A 27,909-nucleotide genomic window follows, 5' to 3' on the forward strand; every position below is an offset into this window, starting at 1 on the left:
ATATTTGAAACCAGCGACTCCTCGTCCACAGAAAAAACCGTTCCTTTCGGGGTTGCCTCGCGGACAGGAGGCTGTCGAAGCACCGTTCAAATCCAGCTACGCATCGGCGTGTTCTTTATCTCTGACGTCTGCTCTTGTTACCCGAATACGTTTCCTCACTAACGTTTACGGGGTTGCGGCAGCTACGCTGGTTCAGCTCCATGCAAGAACTGTTAGAACCGACACAGATAGCGCTCTTCTTTGGGACGCATTAGAGATGCGAAGACGCGATATGAATTGCAGTGCAAATACGTCGTTCCTTTCCTCGCGGGGGGACGTTTGGGTTTTTTTACTAGTTCAACGAAATGTGACAGAGCTGTCGACTGAATGTGCAGCTGCGAGACATACACGCATGTCTGTTTCTTTCGCGCATCCTGGCTGCTCTGTGAGTCTGTTCGTTGTGGGCAACATGAAACAGGGTAATCCTTGGCGCTGTCTAAAATGTGTTTTACACAGGGCCTGTCTACTAAGAAAAGGATGCAACGCGCGCACACGTCGAGAAAATGTTCCCACAGAAAAGCCTCATTCTTTTTTGTGGAACACACCGATACCTGTGAGGCGCAAAAAACGCAAATAGAACGAGTTGTTTCTCCTGAGAATGCGGTACGAGAAACCATCGCAAGCTAACAAGACGACACGAAAAATTGGGGATTACCTCTCGCTCTCGACAGAGAATTCGTGTTCGCTGTTAAGATTGGTCTATCGTACCGCTGCTCGAAATAATATGCGAGAACGGCTGCATCAACGCGGTAGCGGACCGACGACTCCCGAGCACCATTTTTCTCTGTCCAAAGTGATACTTAAATTCTCCTGGAATGAGCCTCCTCCCTCTCATGTCCCACGGAAGCCGCCTATTTGTGCCGGCTTAAAACAGCCTTCTCTGCGAAAACGAGTATAACAGACGTACGGACACGCTTAGATACCTCTGCAAATCTTCATACTTCCTGCGGTCTCAGTGTCCTAGAGGCACCTGCAGGGAGCGTTTGCCGTTCGCACGAGTGCCTCCGCCGGCTGTAGCGCGCGCTGTAGCACTCTAGTGTTTTGCGGGGCCTTGCTCTGAAATGCTTCTTCGGGGTCTTCCTCATATCTCCTGTTCCTCTCTTGGGTGCTCGTACGGTTCACCTCCTTCCACTGCCTCAGGCATGTGGGGTAGACCCGTGCAATCCCCATCACCCTCACCCTGTGTGTCTCCCAGCGTCGGTTCCGTGGCTATGAAGTCTTCCTCCCCCTTTCCCTCGCCCTCCTTGATCGCCACGAGACACAGCGGGCACGTTCGGCGGCCGCTGTGGACGAGCCAATCATGAACGCAGTCGTAGTGAAACAGGTGCATGCACCTCAGCGTCATCATGTCGTCTCCTGTTTGATATTCAGCCAAGCAGATGCAGCAGCAGCGATTGCTATCTCCAGTGTCTACCCGCGCTTCGCCCTTCGCATTCTCTGTCATCTTCCCTGCTGCTGTCCGGCCGCCTCCGTTTCCAGAAGGCGCTGCACCAGACACCGTGGGTGGGGGCGCCGATGTTTCCTTCGAATACCCGCCTCCAGTTCCTCCGGAAAAGGCTTCTCTGCTGCCGATGGCTCCAGGAGGTACCGGTGGTTGTGCCGCGATGCCTGGCTGCATCGGTGGAAGCTTCGGGCCTTGTTTACTAAGGGCTGATCGCGTGGACGACCTAGATACGTCCCCACTCCAGCTTCGTGCTGAGTTGTGGCGGCGTGGCGGGCCTGAGGTGTCTTCGTTCACGGGCGAGAGCGCATGTCGATCGGAGCTCCTCTGAACAGTTCTCTCACCCTTCCTCTTGTCCGTGGCCGCACGCTTGAACGTCCATCGGCGCGTGCTTCTCGAAATCTCCGCTTCGGAGAGCGGCACATTGCGCTCTGCTTCCCCAGCCCGTCCCGATCCCCCCGCAACGCGGACGGCACCATCAAAACCCCACAGCCTCGCCCACCCTCCAGATCGCGGTGTCCCGCTGGCAAACCCGGCGCTTCTCCAGCGTCCGCTCTGATGGAGGAGGAGCAGTGGCTGCTGCAGCATTAGAAGGAATTGATCGAGGTCTCTGCGGCCGACAGCTGTCATCGAAGCGATTAACGCACGTTCGAGTGCCTCTTCGCTCGCCAGCATGTCTTGCATGGGCAAGGCGCGCTCGAGGACAGCTTCTTGCTCCAGCCACAAGTGGAACACGAGGTCGTCTTCGATATCAGACACACCAGCTTGGTCGAGAAGTCGGCTAACCGACGACGCGCTTGGCAGACTAAAAGACGAAGAACCGGGAGAATCTCCCACGCCTCCACTCCGCGAGGACGCCGACGGCGCTCCTCGCGTGGCTGCGTCCCGGGTGTCACCCTCTCGGGTATCGGCCCGGCGGCGGGATGTGCCTCTATTCATGTGGCTAATGGAAGACGACGGAGAGACCCACGTCCCCCGCCCCAACGACGCAGCTGCCACGATGCGGCCTGAGCGGAGTCCTTCTCCAGGCACTGGAGGAAGCTGGCGGTTTTCGAGCCACGGCAGCCGATCTCGTCGCCTAGATATTCTGGGGGCCAAAACTCCCCGGGCAGACCCTCTATGTCCCGAGACGGTGTTCTGCCCTCCAGTGAATTCGCGCGAGGCAGTGAGCGGATCTTCGACGAATGACTGGATTTCCAGCGCCTCTCGGACAAACGTCGTTGCTCTGCCTGATCTTGTCCCTTGCGTGAAGTCTACTTCGGCAAGAAGGGAGTTCACAGATGTGTTGACAGTCCAGGAAGGGACTCCCTGATGAGCGCGTGCACGGAACGATGAGGGCCTGAAGCTGCGGCGCGGGGCGCTCCACGAGCTACAAGGTTCCCTGGTCCGAGACACAACCGGAGAGGAGATCACCGGTTCGAAAGCCACAGGCGCTGGCAAAGGACTGCGGGATGATAGCCGCCTGAGACCAAAGAGGCGTGCGGCAAGATCTCTCTCGGACAGTGGATCCGATCTGGACCTTTCTCGTGTGCTCTCGAGACGCCGATCACTGCTAACTGCTTCCCGCCTCGCTGCCCCTTGACGGCGTACTCCTCCTCTCCGCATTCCCGGATTCAATCGTTCCTCTTGCCTACCCTCCAACCGTGACCCTCTCTTTCCACCTGTCTCCCGGGTAATCGTAGCGGGACGACATTCCACTGTTTCACCCTGCGCAGCTGATTTCTGTGCACTACTTCGCCGAAACCAGTGCGCGTCGTCCGCTTTTATCCTCGTTTCTACGTTGGGGTCCCCTGCACGATCTCCCAGGAGCGAGCCAGTGCACATGTCCAGAGGCCTTCGTGCCCTGCGGCGAATCGGCGAATGTGGGTAGAAGGGTGATGCTAAATGTGTTCTCGAAGGTACTCTCGTCGTCGGCACTGTCTCGCCACTATAGGCTCTCTTCAGCTGCCAAGGGGGCAGAGTCTCGCGAGCTCCACAGAGAGATGTAAGGTCAGGGAATTTTGGCGGATGGACTGCACTGTGCCTTTGAGGCGACAATCCGGTGCACCGAGTCCCAGAAATCAGTTCACGACTGCACGGTGATGGGAGAGGGAAGGCACAATTCACCTCCTCCACGTCAAAGTTGACCGGTCCGTCGACGCAGGGAGTACGGTTTTTTGCAGCACCGTGGATGTAGAGGGTCCGCCCGTGCCTCGCCGCTTCTGAAATCGTCCCTGGCTTTGGAGGTGTGACTGACCGGTTGAAAGAAGACACCCAGCGTGTCTCGAGCTTCCTTGAGTGAGAGGTCTTTGCACGATGTTGGCAGTAAACGCGTGCTAAATTGAACAGGATTCTCTGCGAATGGCAATAACGTGGCTGGGACAAGCCCAGCCGACTTAGCAGGGACAGCTCTGCCTCTAAAGCGCCAGTCCGGCCGTCTCCATCGAGCGTTGGGTCTGCCGTTTTGACGAAAGGAAATCGAAACACTGCTTCACGCAAGCAATATAAAGGACGGTGCTGTGTTGTCGGTCCTTCTGGAGGTCCGTGACGCGGCTGCACACACTTGAGGCACGGACGGCTGACATGAAGACTCCGTAGCTGCGGGGGTACAGCACTTTCCCTTGTAACGAGGTTTTTGGCCGTCAACGGTGAACTGAGCAGCTTCGTCCTCTACTCTATACTGCGGAAAACGCCTGTCACCGTTGCCCTTACTATGAGCCGCTGCGTCCTGCCGATGCGAGAAAGGACGGAAGAGACACTATGGAATGTGACGCTCCTGACGTCCGTTGGCCACTGCGGTTTCGTCAGGCAACAAATCCACACGAAGGGATGAGCGTAATGCACGCCACGGCAAGCCTTTAGCGACACAAGATAATTTGTGTGTGTGGAAGAACATGCTCGGAGTGACGTGCTGACGCCCTCTCTTAGTACTCCTCTCTCTTCCATGCAGAGACTACCACTCTTGCGCCAGGCGACCGAAGAGCCGTACAGAACTCGACCGGATCGATACTGATTGCCGTTCTGCCAGCCCAGCACAACTAGGTAACAGGGGAAAATCCAGAGGCGCGCACACAAAAGAATTGACGTCCCCGTATACGACAGACTCGTCTTCCGTAACCACGTTGGAGCTTGTGCTGCGGTGACCAGGCGGGGCTCCAGCAATTCGCGGCGAGGCGCAAGTCAACAACTGATCAGTGTTGCGGCTGGGGCATGACCACGAAAAACGATACCGCACCACGCGATCTACAGCACCGTGAAAACTGGGGAAGGAGGAACGATGATCTCCGCGCGAACAGGAAGACCGCCTCACAGCGACTAAGCCATGATTCTGGTACCGTCGCAACACGTGGCGATACTGTCGTTCTCTCTTCAAGCCGCGTTCTACGATGAAATGGCTGAAGCCAATGTGGTGGTGGAAGCCCAGCCCTGCTCTGGCAGCCCGGGGCGGTCTATGAAGGCATCAATACAGGATTTAGCCACTGATGGAATGCGGACGGCTTCGGAAGAGCCAGTGAGAGGCAGATCACCCCGTGGGGTGTGGTGTTACGTTGGTCCCATGCCGAGTGATTCATAGTCACGGGTTCCCCCACAACACCACATGCAACACGTTTGGTCACAGGCATTCCCAGCGTTTAGCTTTTCCGAATGCGGGATGGTTCACTTAACACTTGCTTGCAAGAGGACCTCATATGACCCAAACTGGCGACAGTGGACGTGAAGGAGTGTCGATCTGGGATCAACGAAAGAGGGGAGACTGTAGACGTGGCTTACACCGTCTACATCGGGCTACGGGGCGGGCCGATAAGATATCAACGGCTCAACAGACTGGTGCCGAGAAAAAAAGCAGCACGCGCATAACGGATGGCAGCCGAACCAGCGACGCCCCCGATAGGACTGATGTGTGTGTGCTTGAGATCCTGAAGCGCTGCACACGAACGTTCCGCTGGATCACCGCATTGGTTTTAAAGAGCATCATCCTGCGATGGTCAGCGGCCAAGCCACGTATCTGCCAGGACTCCGTACGCCACAGACACGTGTAGAATATTAAAAAGGCAAGCGGCAGAGCGAGGTGGAAGGCCTGTCCGTACTGCATACTCTTCCACAACCGGTTTCCTGCCTGGGGAAACCAGTATGGGCACACACCCCCACGGCGCTGACGAGCACGACAAACGCGTGACCATTCTCAACGCCCCCCTTTGTTTCCGAGGGTTTGCCTGCTCCCGCAAGCGCCCCAGTCCGCATTCAACACCAGTTGGTTCGTATCTCCGGGAAAACTGAACACGCAGCAGTACAGTGCGCGCGATAACCCTCCTCACTGACCGGTCGCCCCGACGCCAGTTGCATTCACCTGTCGCTGACCTCCTCACCGGACCTCTGTGCCGAACGCCGGGCCACAAAAGGAATTCCGTAATCACCCGTCTTTTGTCAAGACTGTGAAATGCATATCTGCGTGCCAAGCGTTTACCACCTCAAGTAGACACGGTCGCCCCGCTGAAGTCGCGCAGGATATACGTTTTGCAGATACACACAGTGCTAGCCACCAGGTACCTGTAAGGACCGCGGGGGACCGGAAACGTGTAGGCGCAAGTTGGCTCGCCCGGCATTTTGAGTTTGAACTGCCCATGAGAAAGAAAGTATTGTCGACGGAAGCTCGACTGCGGTGCCAACCCTGACCAATCCCCGCTCCACGCGTGTCCGCGACACACGCTGCTTTAGGTCCCGCGAGACAAAGGCAGCCCGGGAACACGAGTCCCCAGCTGAGGTTAGCCGCTAAATGAAGACGACCGTCGGGCCGCGACCAGCGCTTTCCCACCGCGTTGTCTACTTCGGTTGCGGATTGCCTGGACGATTGCCGCGTGTGTTCTTTTCACTGACAACCACGCACTGATCTACTTTCCTCCTGGCGGATTTAGACCCACAGCCACAAACCCGGCCAAGGGTAAGAAGAAATAGTAGTGTCGAAAGACGGGTTTGTCGTTAGTGGAACTAGCGCTGATGTCTAGTGTCACGCAACCGCGTTTGTCTACTTTGAGTTGTACGCTAGCGGGGCGGCCGGCGAGCAGCAGCTGGCGGTGTCCAACAATGCCTAGGCCTAATCTGTCTACCGAAAAGAAGTGACGCGTGTCAGCAGCGACAGTAAACTTCTCCAACGCTGCGACTCTTTGTCGAAGGACCGTGCACCCTTCCCGGTCCTGGCACACGGCGCCGAGTGGAACGGTCCGCTACCCCAGTCTTGGGAACACGAAACGGAGAAAACGCGCTACGCAGTGACGTCAGCCTCAATTCATGTGAAACTACGGTCGAGCTCCTGAAAAGCGAAGTGTTGTACGCGCGACAACCGGTTGGAGCTACAATCTACGATACGTGGTGCCCGAGGGAATACGGTTGCTTTCCGTTGGACCTCCATGCTATCGCGTGTCACTGTCATGAGTATCTCCGCGCCAAAGTCGCACAATGGAGCGTCTCTTCGGTCGCCTCTCGTTCGAGTTACACTAGTGAAGAGCAAGAAGACACCTGAAAACAGAGACACACGCAAAATGGACGGAACTCGAAATGCCACGTTGCCCTTTTGCGGACTTGGTCACAGGCACGCTGCGCAAACAAATATATCTTGTTTGTGTGGTGAGCAAGACGTAGACGAAGTGTGTATCGCCTTCTTAGTGACGAGAAAGGGCGGAGGTAGAAGCCCAGTCGCCGTGGAGGGGCGGTTGTATGTGTTTTGTTGCACATGACTCAATTCTCTTAGTCACTGAGAGGACACATTCGTCTCCGCTACGACGCTATCCGCAGGCGAACTGCGTCAAACGGAGCGAAGACCAGCAGCAACCTGTGCCGCCGCCACTCCCAGCCGGCTTAGCGTGCGTGACAATGGACCAGACACCGCGACAAGGGTAGACGCTTTCCTATATATAGAGCGGCACTGTTTCCTCAGAAAAGGACTGAGCAACACAAACGAAGTCACACGCAAATGCACACCTGTTTTGAGTGCTTACACGTGAATACAATACATATGAACATGCATCCACTCAGCGATTCGTGAATGTACCGACACAGGGAAGCCATGCGAAGGATCTCGGGGACAATGAAATGAAAATGACAAACCTAGAGAGGATGGAACGGAGACAATCAGCGACGAAGGAGGCTTCTCGATTTTCCTTCAGACAGCCAAGAGAAACTTGTAATCAATGCGTTTTGAGCTCATCGACTCTAGTTCCAAAAGAGGTCATCCTGTGGAAATAGGATCAGCCTTCCGTCTAGTTCGCACGAATGAATTACCGCGACGAATGATGCGCAAACAAGAGAGTGATATACGCACGCCACGGAAGACCGCTCTTCGTCTCTTCAGACAGCCAAGAGAAACTTGTAATCAAAGCGCTTTTTGCTCATCGACTCTAGTTCCAAAAAGAGGTCATCATCCAGAAACCGGGGGCTTTTCGGCACCCTTCGAAGAGCAACTGTCTCTACACATGCACGTCGAAAAAAAAAACCGTGCGTGTGCAAGGCACAATGCCCACACACAGACTCAAGGCCGCATAGTACCACTGTCGCGATGTGATACGAAATTCCCGTACACGGACGCACAATAACAGAAGAACCAGCTACGATATGGGCCTCGACTGCCTTTATGAAACGATGGTTAAAGACTGGAGCGTCTCTCTCGCGTTGGATCAGACAGTATGTACACAATTCGCGACACTCAACAGTCGTGCAAGAGGAGAGAATTGCTTCCCTCTTCCGCGCCGTCTGATCGCCCGTCGCGAGTTATCATCCTTACGGAACGCCGAAGAGACACTCACAGCCCTCCAAATAACAACAGGGGTACTGAACTGGACAGGAAGTTTGTGCTGAAGTGACGGAAATCCGCGACAGGTCTACAACGCAAAACCGAGGACATGATTGGCACCATCCGAACTCTTTTCCACCGGAAGGATTTCCCTACACTTGAGCACGGGATTGGAAGGGAAATGATTTGAACAACGGAGAAATTGACAGCCAATCAGACCCGAGCAACTTTCACTTACTAGCTCAAGAGCGTGGGGCGTATTGCCCCAGAGGGGAGGAAGGCAACCGCGGTCACGTTTTTTTCGGCAGGACCGCCGAAAGCGAAGCCGCGTGTTTGTTCAAACAAGTTCACCTCTGGTCCCTTCGGCCACATCCCAAAGATTCACCGGTCTTCCTGCACAAACGTTGTGTCTGTTTTGCCTGCGCACAATATTCCCTCATCCCGGCAGCATGCGTCGGAGTCGCGATGCCACCGCATTCCCCTGTACCCACACGTGCCTACAATGAACCTTCTCCCGGTTTCGAAAAGCGTGGCTGAACATGAGACAAAGAAAAAAGACAGTTGTTAACTCCTTCTGAAAACACCGCTTCGGCGTGCATCGCAATCTGTACTCCACTCGTCGCCGGAGACCGGATAGGGGGGAGACTTCGCCCCGCCCCACACGCCGGCGCGAGACGGGGCTGCTAGAGAGGAGCTGGGAGCGGCGACGTGAGAAAAGGAGCGAGACTTGTGTGTTACATGCAAACAGGCGAACAGCGTACATCTACAGCCACCCTACAAAAAGCATCGACAAACAGCGACGGTGACTTGTCTCGTCAGCAGACATGTAAATCCACATGCTGGTGATCCTGGTCGCGGTTTTAAAGCCTGTCTCTGTAAAAGACACCTACAAGTATGTGTGCGTGAACTACCGAGAAAGACCTATTTGGTTTTGTTCCCCTCAAGGATAAGTGAGACGGAGAAAGGGCTGTCGGCGTTTTCCAAATCTTTAGGAATGTGCGTGCGCGACGGAGAAGCCGGCTTTTCTCTCCTGTATAATCTTTCCAAGAAGGATTCAACACTGAGCGCTGGATCGCAGGCCGACTGTCTCCCTTTCCATCTTTCTCTTGCCGACTCAAATACACATGGATGTCCGTATCTGCGTACTTGTACACAGATGCGAAGAACAGTTTCTACCCAAGGCGCAAAAAATGATCCCTGTGCGCGAAAAAGGCAGGTATTGATACGCGCACGGGACCTCGAATCCGCCTTCCTCCGTCAGGTCAAATCGCTCCCTTTTCTAGATGCTCGGTCTTCCCCTTACCTTGCTTTTTGCGTCCTGGGTCTCCGGTTCTCGCCGATCGCGTCGTGCTTTCTCCGTTCTCGAGGACGCGTCTCCCAAATGCGGCGGACCCCACTGGGTCGGGGGATTGGTCCCGTCCCCCTTCTCTCTCGAACGTCTCTGAATGAAAGGGTGACGCCCTTCCGGAAGGAACCTCGTTTTCCTCGACTCTCGTCCAAAACGCGAACCATCTCTCTCCTTGCCGCCTCGTCTTTTGCATTTGAAGGCAGGAAGCTGCTCAGCGGGGTTCACACGTACTCGAGCGGCGCTTCAGACGGAAGAAGCAATGCCTACAGAACTGCACACAGAAACACGCATTCCTCTCCGCTAGTCGCGTGCACTTCTTTCGCGGCATCTTCTTCGATAACGCGAACGGAAAACGGCTGCAGACGAGCCCCACCGAGACGAGGCGCTTGTGGAGGTGTAACAGCCCAGTGGGAAGCGGAAGGCGGACACAAACGCGAGTTCGCTTCAAAAGCGAACCAGCTGGGTCATTCGTCGTCCCTTTCATCTCCCCACGTGTCAGGAGAAGAATCGAAACGTGGACGGCGACTGACGGTCCCTTCCTCTTCATCTGGAGTTCGGCCTCTCCATCGCCGTTCGTCTCAGCCCTCTGTCAGGTGTACATACACCTCCCAGCCTGCCACGGAATTGGCCTGGCCGCGTCGTCTTTCGGCTGCTCCCTGTGCTTTCGCTTCCCCTTCCTCACTCGCTAACCCGTCTCACAGTCCTCTCCTCTCTCTTGTCCTGTCGTCTTCTGCGTCCTCGTCCGCCTCTCCGCACGCTTCGACTCGTGCCTCGTCCGAAACCGCCCCCCTGTCGAACACCCTCTTGCGCGCGCGGGCCCTCCCTCTGCGAGATCCCCGCAGCGCCGTTCGTTTCTCTGGTCTCCAGTTTTTCTCGACAGTGCAGCGACAGAACGCCCCGACGGAACCGCGAAAAAGCGTGGAAGAATCGCCACCGCATGCTGCTCACACAACGAACAGAGAGTCGTGGCCTGTGCACCTCGAGGCGCTGCGAGATGTGCTGGCCAAGGCGGAGTTTGTTGCTCTCGATGTTGAGTTGACTGGTGAGTGGAAAAGACAGAACTCGGGGCTCTTCGCTTTCTGTCCTTTTGTCTCGCAGTCCTACGACGGTTATTGTTCCAGGATTTGCCCCGCGCGTTTGTTATCTGTGCCGTGCCGTCCTCGCCGCCGTTGGTTTCTGTCGAAGGCCTTTTCTTTGGTCGTCGCGCTCCACCTCGCCTGCCTCGCTATCTCGATTGGGCCCCTCCTTGCTTCGTTCGGGGTGTTTGCCTTTCACATTCCCTCCGTTTTGGTTCGCTTTTTGAGTCGCTTCTCGCTTGCTTCCTGTCTTACCACACGATCGGCGTGTTTCAACGCACTCTCTGTCGCTGCCGCCCCTGCTTCGCCATTCCATCGTCTGCGCCTTCTCTCGCCTCTCAACCAGTCTTGGGCTCTTCTCGGCTTTCCCCGCTTGGCAAAAGGCACACGCACCCTCGGCCTAATTCCGACCGTGTCCTGCGCAGCCCGTGCGAGCGCTCGTCCCGATCCCTGTGCACCTGTTGCCTTGCCTCTACCTTCTCCTTTCGACTGCATTTTGTTTCCGGTCGTTGCCCCGGCTCTGAAGTTCTGTCTCGCTCCTTGTGTTCGGCAGCGGGAATCGCCGAGAAGACGCGCATATGATCGGGCCTAACACGCCGACAATGTGCACATCCGCTGGGAATCCGGTTTCTTGCACACCATCCGACTTTTCTCGCACGCTCTGCGGCTTCGCGCTTAGGTTTGCACGTGAAAAACGAGAAATTCCTGGGCGTCGACCGCTGCTATGAGGCTCACTGCGAAGGTGCAAGAAACTTCCTTCCTGTCCAGCTTGGACTCTGCGCTGCACGCCGAGCGAGTGCGTCCTAGAAAGCACAAGGGAAAAACGAAAAGATACGCTCAAGACCCTCCGCACGTTGCCTGCTCGACAAGCATATGTGACAATTTCTCTCCTATATGCATGTATTTACGTATATGTCAACACGTGGAATCTATACCCGCTGCATTCGTAAATACCTAGTCATGCAAAGGGGCAAAGTGACGATTTGTAAACCGGTACATGACACCGCTACACCTTATATACCCAGACATATCATCGCCTAAGCGTGCACGTACCCATTTGTATGTATGTGTATATATGTATGTATATATATATATATATACAAGACTCTGCATATTTTCAGAGCCCCCTGAGTGGTTGTGAGCTGTTGCCAAGTCCCGTTTCTCGTGCTTCGTCTCTTCCCTCCCGTCGGGTGGGTTGTGACCGCTCACTGACGGCCTTCCGTCTTTTCTGTTCGCACGTCTTCAGGTACAGCAGAGCCGCACAAGTGGATTCTGACGCCTGCGAGTCTGTACTTGCTCCCGAGGGAAGGCCGTCTGTTTCAGGCGTCGACAGGCACACTGATGTTTCTGCGAGAAAACGGATTCGATTTCAATCAGTGGCTAGATCAAGGCGTTCCGTTCCTTAGAGCACAGGTCAGGCAACTTATGGGCGCGGCTTCTCTGCGCTCACACGATGGAAAACAAGCAAAACAAAATGGAACGTTACTGTTGACTGGCACCTTTTAGCAGTTCTCAACGGGCTTGATATATCGACTTGGAGGAAATGGTCAGTTTTTCACCCATATGAAATGGGGGTTCGGAACGTGTGTGCCGTACAGGTAATTTCAAACCGCCGAGGTGTTGCGCGCGTATGGTCACCTGAATTCGCGCTTCATGTTTCGCTTTATGCAAGCCCTTCATTTATTTGGAAACCCGAAACATGCATCGACAGGTTTCCGTGGGCGTATTTACAAATGAGCGTGCTTGTGTGTGTAGCAAATCGTTGTCGATACGTTTGTGGGTAATAGAGCTACACATAGACGTGCATGTACTTATAGATTTATGTATGTTTATAGAGTTTTGTATATATTCTTTGGGTAGGTGCACGCGCGTTGGATGAACGAGGTGTATGAGTAGGCGCACGCAAGGCACCGGCGGAGAGGAGCAAACGCACCGTTTCCTTGGTTGTCGAGTCTGCATGTATTCCCGAGAGTTCCTGTCGTGCGTGGGTTTTAGGAGGAGAAGGAGAAGCGCCAGGCCTTGCAGGTTCGCATCGACGATCTCGAGCATCTGATTAAACATCGGTCGCGGGGGGCGACGATGCGAGGTCCGTTTTTAGATCAGAGATCAACAGATGAAGACGTTTGTGGTCGAGAAAAAGAATGTTCCCTGTTCGTTCTCACGTTTCCGCCCTACCCCACTGCTAGTCGACGTGTCCAGTAGGGACTGTTGAGCCATTCACATGGATGGACAATTGTGTACATGTATACCTATCAGTATGTGTGTATCCGCGGATGGATATGCTTAGATATTCCTTGGGGGGTGAGATTGTAAGAACACCGATAGAACGTATTTACATACATTTGCCTCTGTTCCATAATCCTCACTTTCCTGTCTACTCTATCTTCCTCCTTATCTGGGACCCCATATATATATATATATATATATATATATGTCGATACACACCGACATCTACAAGGGCTGGTGGACGGACGAATTACGTGTCCGTATAGAGTATGCATGTTGTTTTTGTCTGTTTCCCTTGACAGCTCTTTTGTTTCTTCCGTGTCTTCCGCGGTTTCTTTTTTCTTTGTCTCCGTTGCCCCGCTCGCCCCGCTCTTCTCTCTCTTTTATTCTCGCCTTCACGCTTTATCGTTGCCTGCAGACGCTCAGGAAAGTTCTTCTTTGCTCGACACGACGAACGCAGAAGACAGGGACTTGGCGGCGTCGGCGAGAGCCTCGATTCAGGCCTGGCTAGCCAGCAGCACGCGGGAACCTCTTCATCTTCCTGTGGAGAGCCCGTTGCAGCGCCTGCTCCTTCATTCTCTTGTAGCTTCCGAGTTTCCCTCCCTCTACTCGCTTTCTGTCAAACTGGGCGACCGACGCGTTCTCGCGATTTACCAGTAAGCGGAGAACGTCCAAAAAAGGTGACGAGCAGGAGCCTGTCACGTGGGCCGCAGGCACTACGTGTCGCTTTTAACCTGTTAAGCGCATGTGCACAGAGCTGACAAAGATCCGGGTTTTCCCTTTTCCCACACAATATGTTCAAGTGCATCAGCAGTTCTCATTTTTGCCTCTCTGCGTTCTTGTATGCACCGATGTATATTTCAATTGCATACAAGGAATGCGCACACAGGCGATTTTATACATGGCCCTCCTATGTAGACTATGACGGGCGGAGAGTGGAGTCTATTCATCAGGAAATCGATCTCTGTGTGGATGGTTTTTATCAAGATGCATGCACAGATGCACGCGATTGTGTGCACAGATCTGTATGTGCGCGACTTGGAGCCTAAAAGCGAAACGCCCTGAGAGGGAGTGCCGGGTTGTCGATCTTCCCTCTATGCAGGGGCGTTCGTGAATGCCGTCGCTTTGTGTTTTAGGTCCGAAGAAGAAGTTTACGAGGAGCAGCTTCGCGGCCTTCGAGAAGACATTCAAAAAGTGGAAGAGTTACGGGGCGTCCGCCAGCTGTTAGACGATATCTCCGACCACAAACTCCTTGTCATTGGCCATAACTGCTTCTATGACTTCCTTCATATCTTCCAAACCCTCTACGCGTAGGTGTGCGTGCGGGCCGGGTCCGTCTGTGCCTCGGGTGGGGGCATTTGCTTCGTCTCCCTCGATCGACTCTCGTCGTTTTGAGGAATGCAGCCGTGCGCCCGTCGCCGTGATTCAAGGGTGGAGCGCCTCGACGCCTGTTTGTGGGGGTCTGAAGGTTTTCTTTTGAGCGAATCCGATCCCCTGCATCCTTTCGTCTGCTCTCGAAACAAGCCCAAGGGTTTCCCCCCTGCCGCCTCTTTCCATGCTTGCGCCTTTTCCATTTCTCACATCCGAGAGACACCCTGCGACAGCGTCCACTGAAGGGTATGAACGGGCTAAACAAGTTTGTGCACGTGCGGGGCCTTGTCCGTCCTTCAGTGATCTCCCCCAGTCCGTTTCCGAATTTAAGACGGCGTGGACCCAGCTCTTTCCATCTACGTTCGACACGAAACTCATTGCAGAGTCGCACGACGTTCTCGCTCCGCTCCAGCCACCTGCGACACTCCAAGGTGAGCTCTACGAAACGCCGAAGCGTCATTGCCTCATGCCAGAAATTTCACGCCCATGTCCAAATATGCAAAAATACAGGTGCACAGGCTTTCATATGCATTTGTATATACACATGCATTTATATAAAAGCGTTTACGCACAAACAGAGGTATGCATGCAGAGGTATGCATGCACGCATCAGCGCAGGATGTTCACGATTTTGCTTGGGATACACAAACTGATAGCACCATACAGACGACCTTTTTCAATCTGGATATGTCTACATCGCTTTCACGGTTCAAACCGTGTCAGCTTGCATGGTGTCAGCACTGGACGTTCGTCGTTCGTCTCTCCCTCGTCCCTTTTTCCCTGGTGGTCCGGCTGAGCGACCTTTTTCCCTGCTGCTCGATCTGTGCCCGTCGCGCGTCCTTCCCTTCTTCGCCCCGGCGTGTGGCCAGCGGTCTCCGACATTCTCGTTTTCTCTCCCTGCCAGCGTTTCCGTCTCTCCCTGTCTCTCTGTCTCGCGCGCAGGCCTGTGCAGCTTCATGGGTGCGTTGGCGGCGGCCACGCAAGAGCCACTTTCGCAAGCAGAGCGCGGAGAGAGAGAAGGACGCGAAAACTCGGGACCACTCGGTGCACCGGAACGGCTGCAGTTTCAACTCGAACTTCTCCCAGGCACCAAGTGGACGTACGCCGTCAATTTAGGCAGGCTAGGAACCCTATCGGTGACACCAAACACACACAAAAACACACACACACACGCATATATATATATGCATATTTTTACATGTTTTTTTATGTATCTATGTAGATCCATAGATGCCTGCACAAATAGATGTATATATATGGGTACCTACGTTTGTGGGCAGTTCACTAGTTAATGAGAGAAAAGGGTTTAGCAAAACGGAAGCCTGATTCACATGTGGTTCGTTTTCCCATTATGTGGTTCCCACTGCCTGCTTCTAGCGTGCCATCAGCTGTACAGCCTCTCGCCGTCCCTCCGCTCTCTCTGTCTACGTCTCTCGCTCGCTTCTCTGCGTTTGAAGCGTCCGGCGCCTCTTCTTCGAGTTTGTCTCCTATTCCCGACGGGGGAGCGGAAGACCACGCGTGCGACCGAACTGAGGTCGAGGGAGACGAGGCGGTGGGCCACCTCGAAGGCGAACCACGAGCAGCTGCGGAGACAGCGGAGGTACACGACTCAAGTGTCTCGAAAGGAAATGAAGACGATTTCTCTCACGACGCCGGATACGATAGCATGATGACGTCGATCGTCTTTCTTCTTCAACTTGCTCACGTTCTTCCGCGGCAAGGACTAAAGTGGAAACACCTTCAGTTCAGGTAACCGCCGTCAGCCCGAGTCCTCGCGCGGCCACGCCTACCCAGACTCCACACCTGCAACATTTACATTTTTGTCTCGCTCCGAGTACGGATGCATGAGCTGTGACCGCAAACACTCGAGTCACACTCTCGCTTCTGTCTCTGTGTCTCAAGTATGCATACACATTTATTTATTTGTACCTGTATATGCTTTCCTGTATAAGAATGTAGCCGTTTCGTTTTCTGTAGATGTTCCTATCGAGGTGTCTGCACGCATGTTAGAAAGAGTGTGCCTGAAGTGGGTGTCGGAATGTATGCGTCTCCAATCGTTTGTCCTTTCTTCAGATCTGCGCATATACATCTGGGCATGCGTGCGTACCAGGGTCTTTCTGTGTCCTCTCTACGACTCCGGCTGTCGGTGGTAGAGTTCCGGAATCTCCACACGGTTCGTTCTCCGATTCCTCGCTTTCGGTCCTGTCCCGTGTCTCCTTGTCCTGCGTTTCTGCCTGGCGTGGCGCGGCTTCAGAGCGGATGGCGGCGGCCGAACGCTGAGGCGGCAAGGCCTGTTGGCGGGGCTGGGAGACCCGAGGAGGCTCTCAAGTGACGTGCGCAAGGAGAGTCGTCATCCACCTGGAATTCCGGAAAGAGACGGAGAAGGACAAGGCGAGAGGACCAGTGGCCATGACATGAGTGCCTCGGAAGAAATTCAGACCATGATGGACGGCGCCAAACGCAAAAGCATCACCGACCTCCTCCCACTCTTCATCAATCGGATACGGTGCGTCTTTGTGTCATTCCGACCCCGGATGCGAAAATCTGATAGGTGTTCTCGTGGGTCCTTGCATTTGCGCATCCCTCGCTCTTGTGTAAAAAAAGAATTCAAAACAGTCATGTGCAAACCACACACATCAGCGCATACGCATCCCTACACATCTTATATATATATATATATATATATAAATACGGGTATATACATCCGTATAGATACAGCTACATATATGCATATGAGTGTGCATGCGCGCACAGACGTTGGTAGCTGGGAATGGGCATACGCGTTTTGACATCGATTCGCAACTGTGTCGCCACATCTATGCATGCATTGATCGGCATCGTTCTATATCATTCTATATCTTACTATATCTATACATTTTATACTACATTATATATTAAATATATATATATATATATAATACTGTATATATAATATTTGTATATAATATACATATTATATTACATACATGTAAGTCTGTGGGGTCTGTTCACGTTGTTTGAGAGGCGTTTTTGTATCGCGTGCCACCTCTCTGTTCTTTGTAGACTTTCGCGTTCCCAACCTTCATCAATTAATCTGGGAGGCCAAGACGAGCAGCTGCAGCAGCAGAAGCGCTTGCTTCTGATGCGAAATCATCCGCCTCACTGGAAGAAATGGGAGATCATGAAGATCTGGTCGCCGGTCTGGGTGGACGTACAGCCCGTGGACAGCTCGACATCGTGGATTGTTGTCCGGGATGAAGAAGACTTGCAAAATGTCACGGCCATCTACGAGATGCTTCGGGATCCTGAATTCGAGTAAGGGCGCACGAGCAGGAAAGACTCTGACGCAGAAACAGCGTGGTTCGCAAATCGGATTTGTACGTCTGATTTCCATTTTTCTATCCCGGTCGTACGACGTGGAATGGGCTCTGGAACTTCACCTATAGCTGTGTGTGTGCGCGCGAGAAATCTTAGCGGTTCAACCGCGACTGTGGGGATGCTCTTGGAAAAGCTGCGGGATCTCAGCTTCGCTGCGCATGTTTTGTTTCGTCGTTTTTATCTCTGCTTGCGAACGCGTTTCTTCATGTCTTCGTGTGCGGTACAGGCTGCTGAACTACGACCAGTATCGCGCCCTCCAACAACAACAGCAGCGGGCTTAAGAAGTTTCCCTCCGGACTCTAACTCTCTCTTGTTCGGGATGCCCCATCTCTTCTCTGGCGCCTCTCCCTACAGGAGCTGCCGCCTGGCCCCTCCCCTCCCTGCTCTTTGGGGGTTCCTAGACCTCCCGTTTTGCTTCTTCGCTACTGTTGACCCGTCGTGCTGATTGTCCTCAGACGCAATCGCTTCGCTAGTCTTCCCTATCTTCTACAGCAAAACGTGAGACAAGTACTTTCCTACGAAGGTTCTGGCTGTGTCGCGCTTCTTGGTCTCTCGATTCAGAGGTTCAGGATGATCTGACCAGGGCTGGTCTGCTTCCTCTTGTCGCGGCTCATTGCTGTGGCAGTCGACGAACCAAAACTCGACAGGATAGCTGTTTTTTTGTGGGCGGTTCCGCCTTTCGAACGCAATTGCATTGCCGCTTTCATAAACAAACGCTAAAGACACGGAAGAGTGTTAAATCGCGGCACTCGCACGGGTCGTGCTTCCTAGCACACTCTTCCTTCTGCACATACGTACATACAGGCGTGCATAAATATAAGTACGTATACAAATTGATGTCTTTGTTTCTACAGAACAGGCATGTATATGTATATATATATGTATATATATATGGCTTCTGAACCTTGCTGGTGACCCGCTACACAGAGATACAAAACGGTCACAAGCCCGTTTTGGTTTTTCTGAACTAGATGTTGCCGCTCCCTGTTGACGAACGGAGCCGCGAAACGAAATGTCACACACAGAATGCGTGTTGCATGTAATGCTTAGATGGCCTCGATTGTCTAGATATGCTCATATATATATATATATATATATATATATATATATATATATACGTGACCGTACTCGTGGGCTTGGAGACCCCGGATGTGCCCATAATGTGGTAGGGCTTTACACGCGCTGCTAAACCAGGGCATCGTCTACTGTCTCTCCGAGTATAGCGGAAGTGTAGACTACGCTGCTACTGCGCTCAGGGCACAGAAAGCGCGTTTCAGGGTTCGACTGGGCATGTGAACAGTGAACGCATTGAGATATTTGGGCTTTGCAACGTTTGTGAACCACCAGTGGCATTTGCCAAGACACGAACATGATGCAAGGATAGGTGCCATGTTCACCGTGAGGGCTTGGAACTGTCGGGACTACTCGGTTCCCCCAGCACTCGCCCTCAAATGTAACAAACTGTAACCTCAAGGCATCTTTGGCAGGAATCGGAGACTACCCGAGGTCACATTTGCCACGCTAAATTACCGCTTACTCCCTCTGGGAATACCCCACTGAGTAGTGCTGCACCCTTGACAGGAACTTGCATTACCTATCGAAATATGTGCACGATAGATATGTCCATAGACAGCGACTCTTAATCGCGCAACATGCACGAGAATGGCTCCTACCGTGGATCCGTATACACGTACAGCTAGCCGGCAGACATTTGGGCACACGATAACGTACAACAAAGGTGTTTTGCACTATCACTCTGAGCGACACGCGAAAAGAAGACTGACAGTAAGGCCTTCCGAAGTCTCGACCTAGCGATGGCTCTAGCACTCGACGGTCGTACAGAGAGGCTTGGCCGCTGTCACATCTGTCCGTTGTCAACATTCCGTAGCGGTATGCCCAGTCACAAAACGCGGACGTCCTTGGTGTGCATTGTCAATCACCGGTTCGCTCTCTCAATTGTGAGATACGTTTTCATATGGGCTCAGAGGAGAAACCTCTCTGTCGCCGGCGACGTAGTGCGACATTCGTGCCTGCCGAGGCTATGACAATTATGATTGCTATTCCTACAGGTACTAAAATCTTTAACTGGTTAGGTACTTGATACTCGGTTATATATTTTAGACGCTGACTTCCCGGCTAAACTTTGACTTACTAAACCAGCGCGCCCTTTGTGCGGGGTATGCCGCAAATCAGCGGTTGGTCCCGTTGCCAATACTCTTTGGTATTCTCTTTGTTAGTTGCTGGCACACTTGTGGGACTTCACATCTTGCGTGCTGTTGCTAGCTTAACAAGACACTTTCTTGGTAGAGATCAAGATTCAGGGAAATCCACACTTGCAAGAGTCTGCAGGAAAACGTGGAGCCCGTAGAGGTGCGTTTATGCCCCCGTTGTTTAACGTCCGTTTCTCCATTTGCCCGTGCGTTCCTTCAGCTTTCCTCAAGCTTCCGTCGTACTTCGCAAAAGTCCCCATTATGCTTTTGTCGCCCGTAGGCAACCCTGGGGGTTCGACAGCATGGCACCGGGCAAGCATGCACAGTCCTGCACTTTTCCCCCGGTGCACAAAATGTATTTGGGGCTTTAATTGCGTAAATGCAAGCGATTTTACGGTGTTCGTGTGCCCGCGAAAATTTCCTTCCCTTCGCAAATTTCCGGAAACGTCTGACAGAGTGTCACGGAAACCCTGTCGCACCAACGCAGGCATATCGTTGGATGAGTTCCAGTTGACACAAAAAGTGCGAAGGAACAGAACTTTGCCGTTTAAGGCCGGGGATAGTACGTTGGTGCCCTGCTTGACTTAGAAGAACCGTATCGCTGGATTCCACACAGATGTGGCGCCTTCTCTAGCTTTTACCTACCCGGAGGAATCAGAGGGGAATCAAGGTTTCGCCGCCTTTTTGCGGCTTACTGTTGTAGCTCGAACGGAGCATTTCAAACATCTGTCTCTCTTCCCTTATCTTCCTTTCTGTTCCTCTCTCCGACGTTGTGCCTCACTTCCTGTACCCAGCCAGAAACAGCATATGCTCTGGAGCTCAAATAATTATCAGCAGTCTTTGGAGGACTCCTTGTCAAACGCTTATAGAAACTACGATGGCTACTGGAGCCGTTTTGTGCAAGCAGGAGCTGAAGAAGCTCTTGAGGAACGACCGAAACTACTACTCAACTCCTGAGTTGAATGACGTGCTCTTTCTTCATTTCAAAGGCTACCGAAAGTTGGAAGCCCTGGAAGAATTCACCGGGCTCAGGACGCTTCATGCTGAGACCAACGGTGAGGGCGATAAGGGCGCCACGCACGTACGATACTCACACACCGTTTACGACAGTAGAGACGGAAAGGAGCGGCCAAAACAGAAGAGGAAAGGCGGTAACCAGAAGATGTAAGGAACGATGCGGACAACGCAGGTGGTGATGAAACCAGCGGACAAGGAAGAGACATGGAAGAACAGAATCCATAAGAAAAAGAGCAGCAAGGAGACGAGACAGTGTGCTCTAGATCCTCATGGGTGGGAGACGATTGGTCACCTTCGTCATAAAAAAGGCAGTCTCCGGCGATTGCCGGCCCCCTGCATTTCCGAGGATTTCGTTCCCGGAGACCGGCTCCGTGGAAAATCGTGTTAAAGTCTCCCCTCTTATTTTCTGCACCTCAGCACGACAGCGTGCACCATGTCACAGCATCCGAGGTGCTTGTCTTTATGTTGTCTCTGCAGCCTTTGGAAAGATTGAAGGCCTTGACACCTGCACGCGTCTCCGTTCTCTGTCAGGCAGGGCACAGGACGCAAGAGCCGAGATCTGGAATATCTAGCTCTCTCGTATCCATGTATTTGTTTCTTCGCCTCTCTATATTTACAAGGATATGGATAGGTAGATAAACGGATAGAGAGAAAGATCGATATCTGTGTAGACGCCACGAGAGTGTTGTCCTTACTGCCACATCTGGACCAGCAAGCCTGCTGCGCAGTGGTCGGCACCTGAAGCTACAAGAGAAACTCACGCAGAGGTCGCCAGATTCAAGTATATCCACTCACTTTTGCTGGTGTTCTTCTGTTGCTTGCAGCTATTTGCAAGAGAACTGTATCAGAAAAATCGAGAACCTTGAGAATCTCTCTGAACTCCAGACGCTGAATCTTTCTAGCAACTTGATCGAAACAGTCGAAAACTTGGGTCCGCACTCACCGTTGGAAAGAGATGAAGAATTCTAGTGTGTTTTTTTAGCTTGTAGAGACGTTGCTTCTGAGTTGGCAGAGGGATGTGAAGTACGAATTCGGTTACCTTATGCCTGCAAAAATAAGAATGTATATTTCTGTGGATTCTGCCGTCCTACCTACATACCCAACTGAATCCAAAAAACACATGGGAGGACACACAGTGTACGTATGTGTAAATTAATCATATGAGTCGTTCTCTGCAGGGTTCAATATTCATTTTCATGCATGCCTCTGAATGTACGAGATGATGCCAAATTTGTCGAGTTTTTTTTGTTTGCATGGCTGCGTTACACAGGGAAGAATCCCTGTCTTAGAACGCTTCAACTGGAAAAGAACTATATCGGCCGCAATGGAAGACACGATTTCGACAATCTTGCAAGTCTGAAGGCCTTGACAGTTCTAGACCTGTCTAACAACCAAATCGAAGATCCTGCTATCGTATTTGAGGTCCTCACCCAACTTCCACATCTGAAGGTTCTCTATCTGAAGGGGAATCCCGTGGTAAGAGGTGGGAAGTTAAGAAGGGTCAACGGCCACATGTTCACTGCAACAGACGTCGCAGTTGGTAGTATGGTGAAAGGAAATGCATATTTTTACAATTATGCTTGCACGGACGTCTACACATAGAGGGAAACTGCAGGTATCTCGACGAACGTCTAGGCTAACCATGCATTGTTGGTTAGACGCACGTAGAGCATCAAGGTTAATAAATAAACAGTAATGTCGACAGATATATTACATATCGTCGCTCACGCCAGCGAAAAGTACCGGAGCGTTGGTTTGCAGGTTCGACATATACAGAATTACAGGAAAACGGTCATTGTGACGCTAAAAGGCTTGACATATCTCGACGACCGACCTGTTTTCACAGAGGAACGCCGATGTGCGACCGCCTTTGCCCATGGGGGAGTCGAACAAGAAAGAGAGGAAAGAAACAAAATTCGCCAAGAAAAAGAGGCAGCCCATGAGAGAAGCCGACTGGGTAGGTTGTGCTGAAATAAGCTGAAAGAGCTTTCGCACCCAAGTCTCCTGGAGTTGTAGAGATAACGAGGTAACACCGCCTATCTTAGAAGCACAGATGCTGTCACAGCTTCACCGTTTCACGCAAAAATGCAGGTCCCAGGCGAAGCATTTTATCTCTAGATGAAGCCGAGCATGCGCAGTTTCCGCCTAGGTCTGTTCCGTTTGGACACGTGTCTCTTGGAATGTATTTTCATTCTAGGTTGCATAACCCGACAGTCCGGATCGCGCAAAAAATGGGTCCGAAAAAATTCAAGAATTAGTGTACGGTACTGCAACTAGTTTGTTTCTTTGTTAGTCTTTTGCCTTTGAAGCTTTCATGAAGCTGATTGAAGATGCACAACTCCAACGAAGGGAGATGCTGGACATGAGGGCAGAAGATCGAGAGGACGACGATTTACATAACCACTTGGAAAACGTAGAACGAAATCGGTATGTCACAATGTGAATCCAGGGCACTCCAAAAGCGTCTAGATGTCAAACTCGAGAGTGTAGCCGTGCTACCACATTTTGAGAATCGTTGGCGAAGCAAACAGGTCCCGTGTGTTCTGCATAATGAACCTCGACTTTTCTCGGCACTCACATTTCGTCTTTCGATTGTCTTTACGTTGAGGATCAGGTTCGATTCAACGCGGCCCCGCCTTCCTCAGAATGAAAGTGGTCGTGGATTGGAAGAAACTGCGCGTGCGCTGAGGGAAGGATATGCTGCACGAAACGCACGTAATCTTGCTTTCGATCGTCTTGGTAGCGAGACGCAAACGCTTCCAGATCTAGAAGCGCCTTCCTTTCCCCTGAACACGCCTGCGACAGACACTCCGACAACTGACCAGAGTCCCCTTGTGCCTAGTCTGGCTGAGAGCCTTCCAGATGAAAGCGGCAGCATTGCGACGAGTCAGGGTAACGCTGGAGAAGACGTATCCTCAGACTGTGAACACCAAAAGGGCAAGGAAGAGTCCGACGACGTCGGTTCCATCCCAAACACAGACCAGCTGCCAAACTGCTCCGAATTGGAGGGGCCACATCCCAGCGAGGCAGACGACGGCGATACTCCTCGTGAACGAAATGCGCTCCGAAATGAGGTTAACTTTGACGCACTGGACTAGGGCTGTAGTCGTAATACAAAGGAGATGGAAACGAGCCATCACACAGTTCTGAAGGTCAAGCAACGGATTCAGACGTGGGGAGTACGGCCGCAGCGACGCTGCCACACATAAACACTATACGGGGCTGGCTCATCGTCGACACCCTATTGGGCCCACGGGCCAATATACTCGGTCTCACAAGACAGCAGCATCACAGTGCCGAAGAAGATAGAAAGAGTGCGAATGGCTTATGTATGAACTGAGACGCGAAAGAGAAAGTCCTTTGCCGTGGAAAGACGCCCTCTAGAGCACCGGATTCGTAACACAGCGTTGAGTGCCGGGGCGCGTTAACACCCCATGCGTCATTAGGGCTCCTCAGTGTCTTACTTTCTCGATTGAAAAATAGTGGATGGTGTGCGCGTAGTGGATTCCCTGCCTCGGGTAAACTCTACAATTGGACCCTGGATTTGCCGCATGACTGTTCATACGTATATGAGCAGTGGATGTACATATACGCAAAACAATTTCGGGTTCTCGGCGCGATCCATCGCATTGGAGGCCAGCATCTATAATTCGTGTCAAAGTATACGCAATTACTTGAGTTGGTTGCGCAGAAGACGATATGGGACTTCGTATATACACACCTATATACGTCCAAGGAACCGCGCACGCGTTCCTGACAGCGTGTCTATGCACGTCTACCTATATAAACGTACGGAGTGGGCCCATCCAGATACAGAGCTGTGGTCGGGTTCGTTCACCGTGTACACTGTTTCAATCGTCGGCGGTAACCAGTACGCCGAACAGGGCTGACATGGGGCCATGCTTCCCGGGTTTCGAGCCACGTTTCTTCCACTACTGCAAAAATAGCGAACACGACGCGGTACACCGGCAGTTCTTATTCGGAACAACACATCATACTCCTACATAGGGATGAACGCTTCGGTGACTACATGAACTGGATAGGAACACACGACGAGCAAGCTCCCGACGGGCGTCAGAATGGGAAGGCGGAGGCGCGCGAGGGCGATGACCCCAGTTTTCCAATCGCTGACTCGCACCATACAGGTTGATACACTCGCATACAAGCGCTCTTCTCCCGTTGTTTTCAGCAGACTGCGATGCCCACATGTCCGGACGCACGAAGTTTGTTTGCCGGAAATAAGACTGTACAGAATCACTTGGAAAACGGCGATAGTCGCTGTTCGAGTAAGTGCCACCGGGAAGTGACGGCGTGCATTGTCCCAAAACTTCCCTACGCCTACGCAGGGCCCCCAGTTTCATACAATTGCCTCCCTACAATGAGGACATTTGGCAATCGTTTTCTTGTCGAGTTGCCTGGGAACCGTAAGTCAAACGGGTGGTTTCAATGAGTGAAAACCACTCCATTGCCATTCGCTAATTTTCAACTGAAGTGATCCATGAGTCGTCCGATTCCGCAGGTGTTAGAAAGAGATTGAAATCACCAGTGCCATCGCTCTGGTCTTGCGAAATCTCCCCAGTTGGAAGGGTGCTTGCGGTGGCTTCCATTCAAGACAAGAACGAATCACGACTCGGCTCGGTAAACGATTCATCGTTTGTCTCTACACTATTCACTGAATCCTTTTGATTACTGGAGATATCTGACCAGGACAGCTGGGGCAAACACGCACAAACGTGTATATAGTCATGCAACAAGCACATGCCCCGACAACCTCTCTTGCCTGCACTTTCTCCCTCCGCTATGCCTTCCTCTAGCTGCGTTTCGCCTTTATAGCTATTGAGACTTCCCCTCGAAAACTCAGGGTGAGCGTCTGTCAAATGTACTGTCTCATTTCGTTTCTGCCGCGAAAACGGCGACCAAAACCTAGGGAGTGGAAAATGTCGCTGCTCACAGGCAATTGAATCTAAGAAACCGGGCAAAAGATGGGAACCATTCTGAAGCCAAGTATCAATCAAAGGCCGGGTCGATTTTCTCAACTTCTCCTTCAAATGTTCCTCGTCAAGCACCTCCAGTGACCGGATACTTTTAAGGCCCGTCGGGGCAGGGGTGCAAAAACAGGACACGTCACACAAAACTCTCCTCGACTTCACTGAAAGCGTTGAAGGCGTTGTCTCCTCACTTACAGCTATAAATGGTGGCCGGTGTGTGCGATGTTCATTGACTGTGAACTTCTTGCAGGAACTTATTTGCTTCCTTTCAGGACCATGTTCAGCCAAGAAGTCTTCTGAACATGCGGCATCTTGCGTTCGCTTATTTTCTTGTGACTTCGTCGTGAAGATAGTAGAAACAGATACTCGCCAGAACTTCACGAATATCCGACTTATTCCCCACTTTCTGCCCTTTTTTCGTCTATCACCTGAGCTCGTCCTCTGCGTCGACGACGTACAATCAAACGATGGGGACAGTCTGTGGCACACAAAGTCACCGGAGGTGTTCAGAATGGTACCACGATCACCGTCACCTCCATGCGGAAGCATAGGATACGGAAGAACATTTCTGGTATTCCACACAAGGAGGAAAGCATAGAGCCAAGTGTGGAACGCTGTCTTTGTTTTGACACAGAAACAAACACTTCTTTCTAGCGTGTCGCTGCGGAGGTGAATGCCACAAAAACCGAACTCCTTCGCCCATGTTAGCTCACATACATCAACAGAAACAATATCATTAAAATAAAATGGCATGCTATAGTTTCGGTTGCCTTTACGGTAGTAGAACACGCGATTCTCGATGTCGATGGTTATGAACCGTTTGTTCGCAACCAAGTGGCGACCAACGTACGGGATTCTGCTCGCTCGTGTTGCCAGCGCCAATGAGAAAGACAGTGAATCTGATTTCTTCTTCAATTTCCAAATCCAACCCTGAATTAAGGGGCGATTTTCCCTCCACATGGGCAAACAGTGGAGACCGCGGAAAACCCATGACCATCGAAGCGCCAGATCACGGGCGTTGACAGGCACAACATCGTTGTCAATCACCAAATAAACGGCCTCTTTCTGTGACAGGGGAGACAGACTTTGCTTTTCGCTCCTCGACCCAAGTAGCCAAACTGTATCTTCGCTACTGTTGTTCTGAGTGCCACTCCTGTCTGCTTTGCGTTTCACACAAGGATGGATCAACCTATTGAGGACGGTGGGGCTATCTACCCTTGGGATATTTAACCGATCGCGTGTCGTTCGGGGGCCCTGGGAAATTTTCGCGTCCTCTGCTAGTCTTTGCACACTCGAATCCCGAAATCCATGCCACTCGACGTCATAATCCCCGCCATTCTGAACGGATTTCGATGAAGTAGAAAGACTTTCATGTTCCGCTCTCGACGGCAAACTAGCATAGGCACGACGAGACACACTCGTCAACTTTTCCGCGTCTAGGTTGCAGATCGTACTGTTGCCACGTTTTGAACAACTGCGAGTTGTCCCTTCCGGAGGTGGCTCGGTGTTACTGTCAGGAGACGGCGGCATCACACCAACCGGGCAACAGAAGTCGAAGGAAATTCAACGAAGCCAGAGACACACCGTTGCGGATGTCACTGCTTGGACATCCGAAGGGGTTGAAGACCGTATGAGGGAGACACAAAACACGAACGAAGCGAATTGTAGCTTCCACTGGACAAACGCTAAGACAAACGTGTGGCGAGAAAAAACATGCATTCCTCGTGAAGTAGTCAACGGTGACCAGACAGAAAGCAAAAAGGAAGGCAGGAAGAGAGAAACCCAGAAGCGAAAAAATTCCTAAGACAGCTTGTTCATGGGAAATGTGGGGTCAAAGTAGATGAGGCTTGACTCCACTTTAGGCGTTCGTGTACTCAAGACAAAAACAACAAAGCAGCTTTGCAAACCTCAAAATCGCGACCTTCTCGGGAGCACAGAGCAAGGGGTAAGGGATGGGACCTGAATTAGTCTTGAGAACCCAAGGGCACCCATGGAGTTAATTTCTGTCCTGTCTACGTTTGCGTGTCTTTTTCTCTAGCACCCCTTGTTGCTCAACCAAAATCAGCTGAAGTT

The 27,909-nt window shown here is 52.2% G+C and overlaps 4 protein-coding genes across 4 annotated transcripts; 2 read left to right on the forward strand and 2 right to left on the reverse strand.

The window, feature by feature from the left end:
- Window positions 1-1,120: 1,120 nt before the first annotated feature.
- NCLIV_033500 (putative zinc finger (C3HC4 RING finger) protein) lies at window positions 1,121-2,419 on the reverse strand (the record flags this gene model as incomplete). Its single annotated transcript, XM_003883546.1, has 1 exon — window positions 1,121-2,419. One exon carries the CDS (start codon window positions 2,417-2,419, stop codon window positions 1,121-1,123), a length of 1,299 nt encoding a protein of 432 aa, XP_003883595.1.
- Window positions 2,420-9,433: 7,014 nt separating this feature from the next.
- On the forward strand, window positions 9,434-17,902 carry NCLIV_033510 (hypothetical protein; the record flags this gene model as incomplete). The annotated part of the gene is made up of 12 exons (XM_003883547.1): window positions 9,434-9,459; window positions 10,293-10,633; window positions 11,914-12,080; window positions 12,663-12,753; window positions 13,312-13,549; window positions 14,030-14,203; window positions 14,565-14,695; window positions 15,207-15,363; window positions 15,642-16,013; window positions 16,519-16,770; window positions 17,307-17,558; window positions 17,848-17,902. 12 exons carry the CDS (start codon window positions 9,434-9,436, stop codon window positions 17,900-17,902), a joined length of 2,256 nt encoding a protein of 751 aa, XP_003883596.1.
- Window positions 17,903-20,708: 2,806 nt separating this feature from the next.
- NCLIV_033520 (putative leucine rich repeat protein) lies at window positions 20,709-23,946 on the forward strand (the record flags this gene model as incomplete). Its single annotated transcript, XM_003883548.1, has 4 exons — window positions 20,709-20,886; window positions 22,119-22,324; window positions 23,142-23,275; window positions 23,592-23,946. 4 exons carry the CDS (start codon window positions 20,709-20,711, stop codon window positions 23,944-23,946), a joined length of 873 nt encoding a protein of 290 aa, XP_003883597.1.
- A 1,509-nt stretch (window positions 23,947-25,455) lies between these two features.
- Window positions 25,456-27,366, reverse strand: NCLIV_033530 (conserved hypothetical protein; the record flags this gene model as incomplete). Its single annotated transcript, XM_003883549.1, has 1 exon — window positions 25,456-27,366. One exon carries the CDS (start codon window positions 27,364-27,366, stop codon window positions 25,456-25,458), a length of 1,911 nt encoding a protein of 636 aa, XP_003883598.1.
- Between the last annotated feature and the right edge of the window lie 543 nt (window positions 27,367-27,909).

This window comes from Neospora caninum, chromosome VIII (assembly GCF_000208865.1).
Source record: "Neospora caninum Liverpool complete genome, chromosome VIII".
Taxonomy (NCBI): domain Eukaryota; phylum Apicomplexa; class Conoidasida; order Eucoccidiorida; family Sarcocystidae; genus Neospora; species Neospora caninum.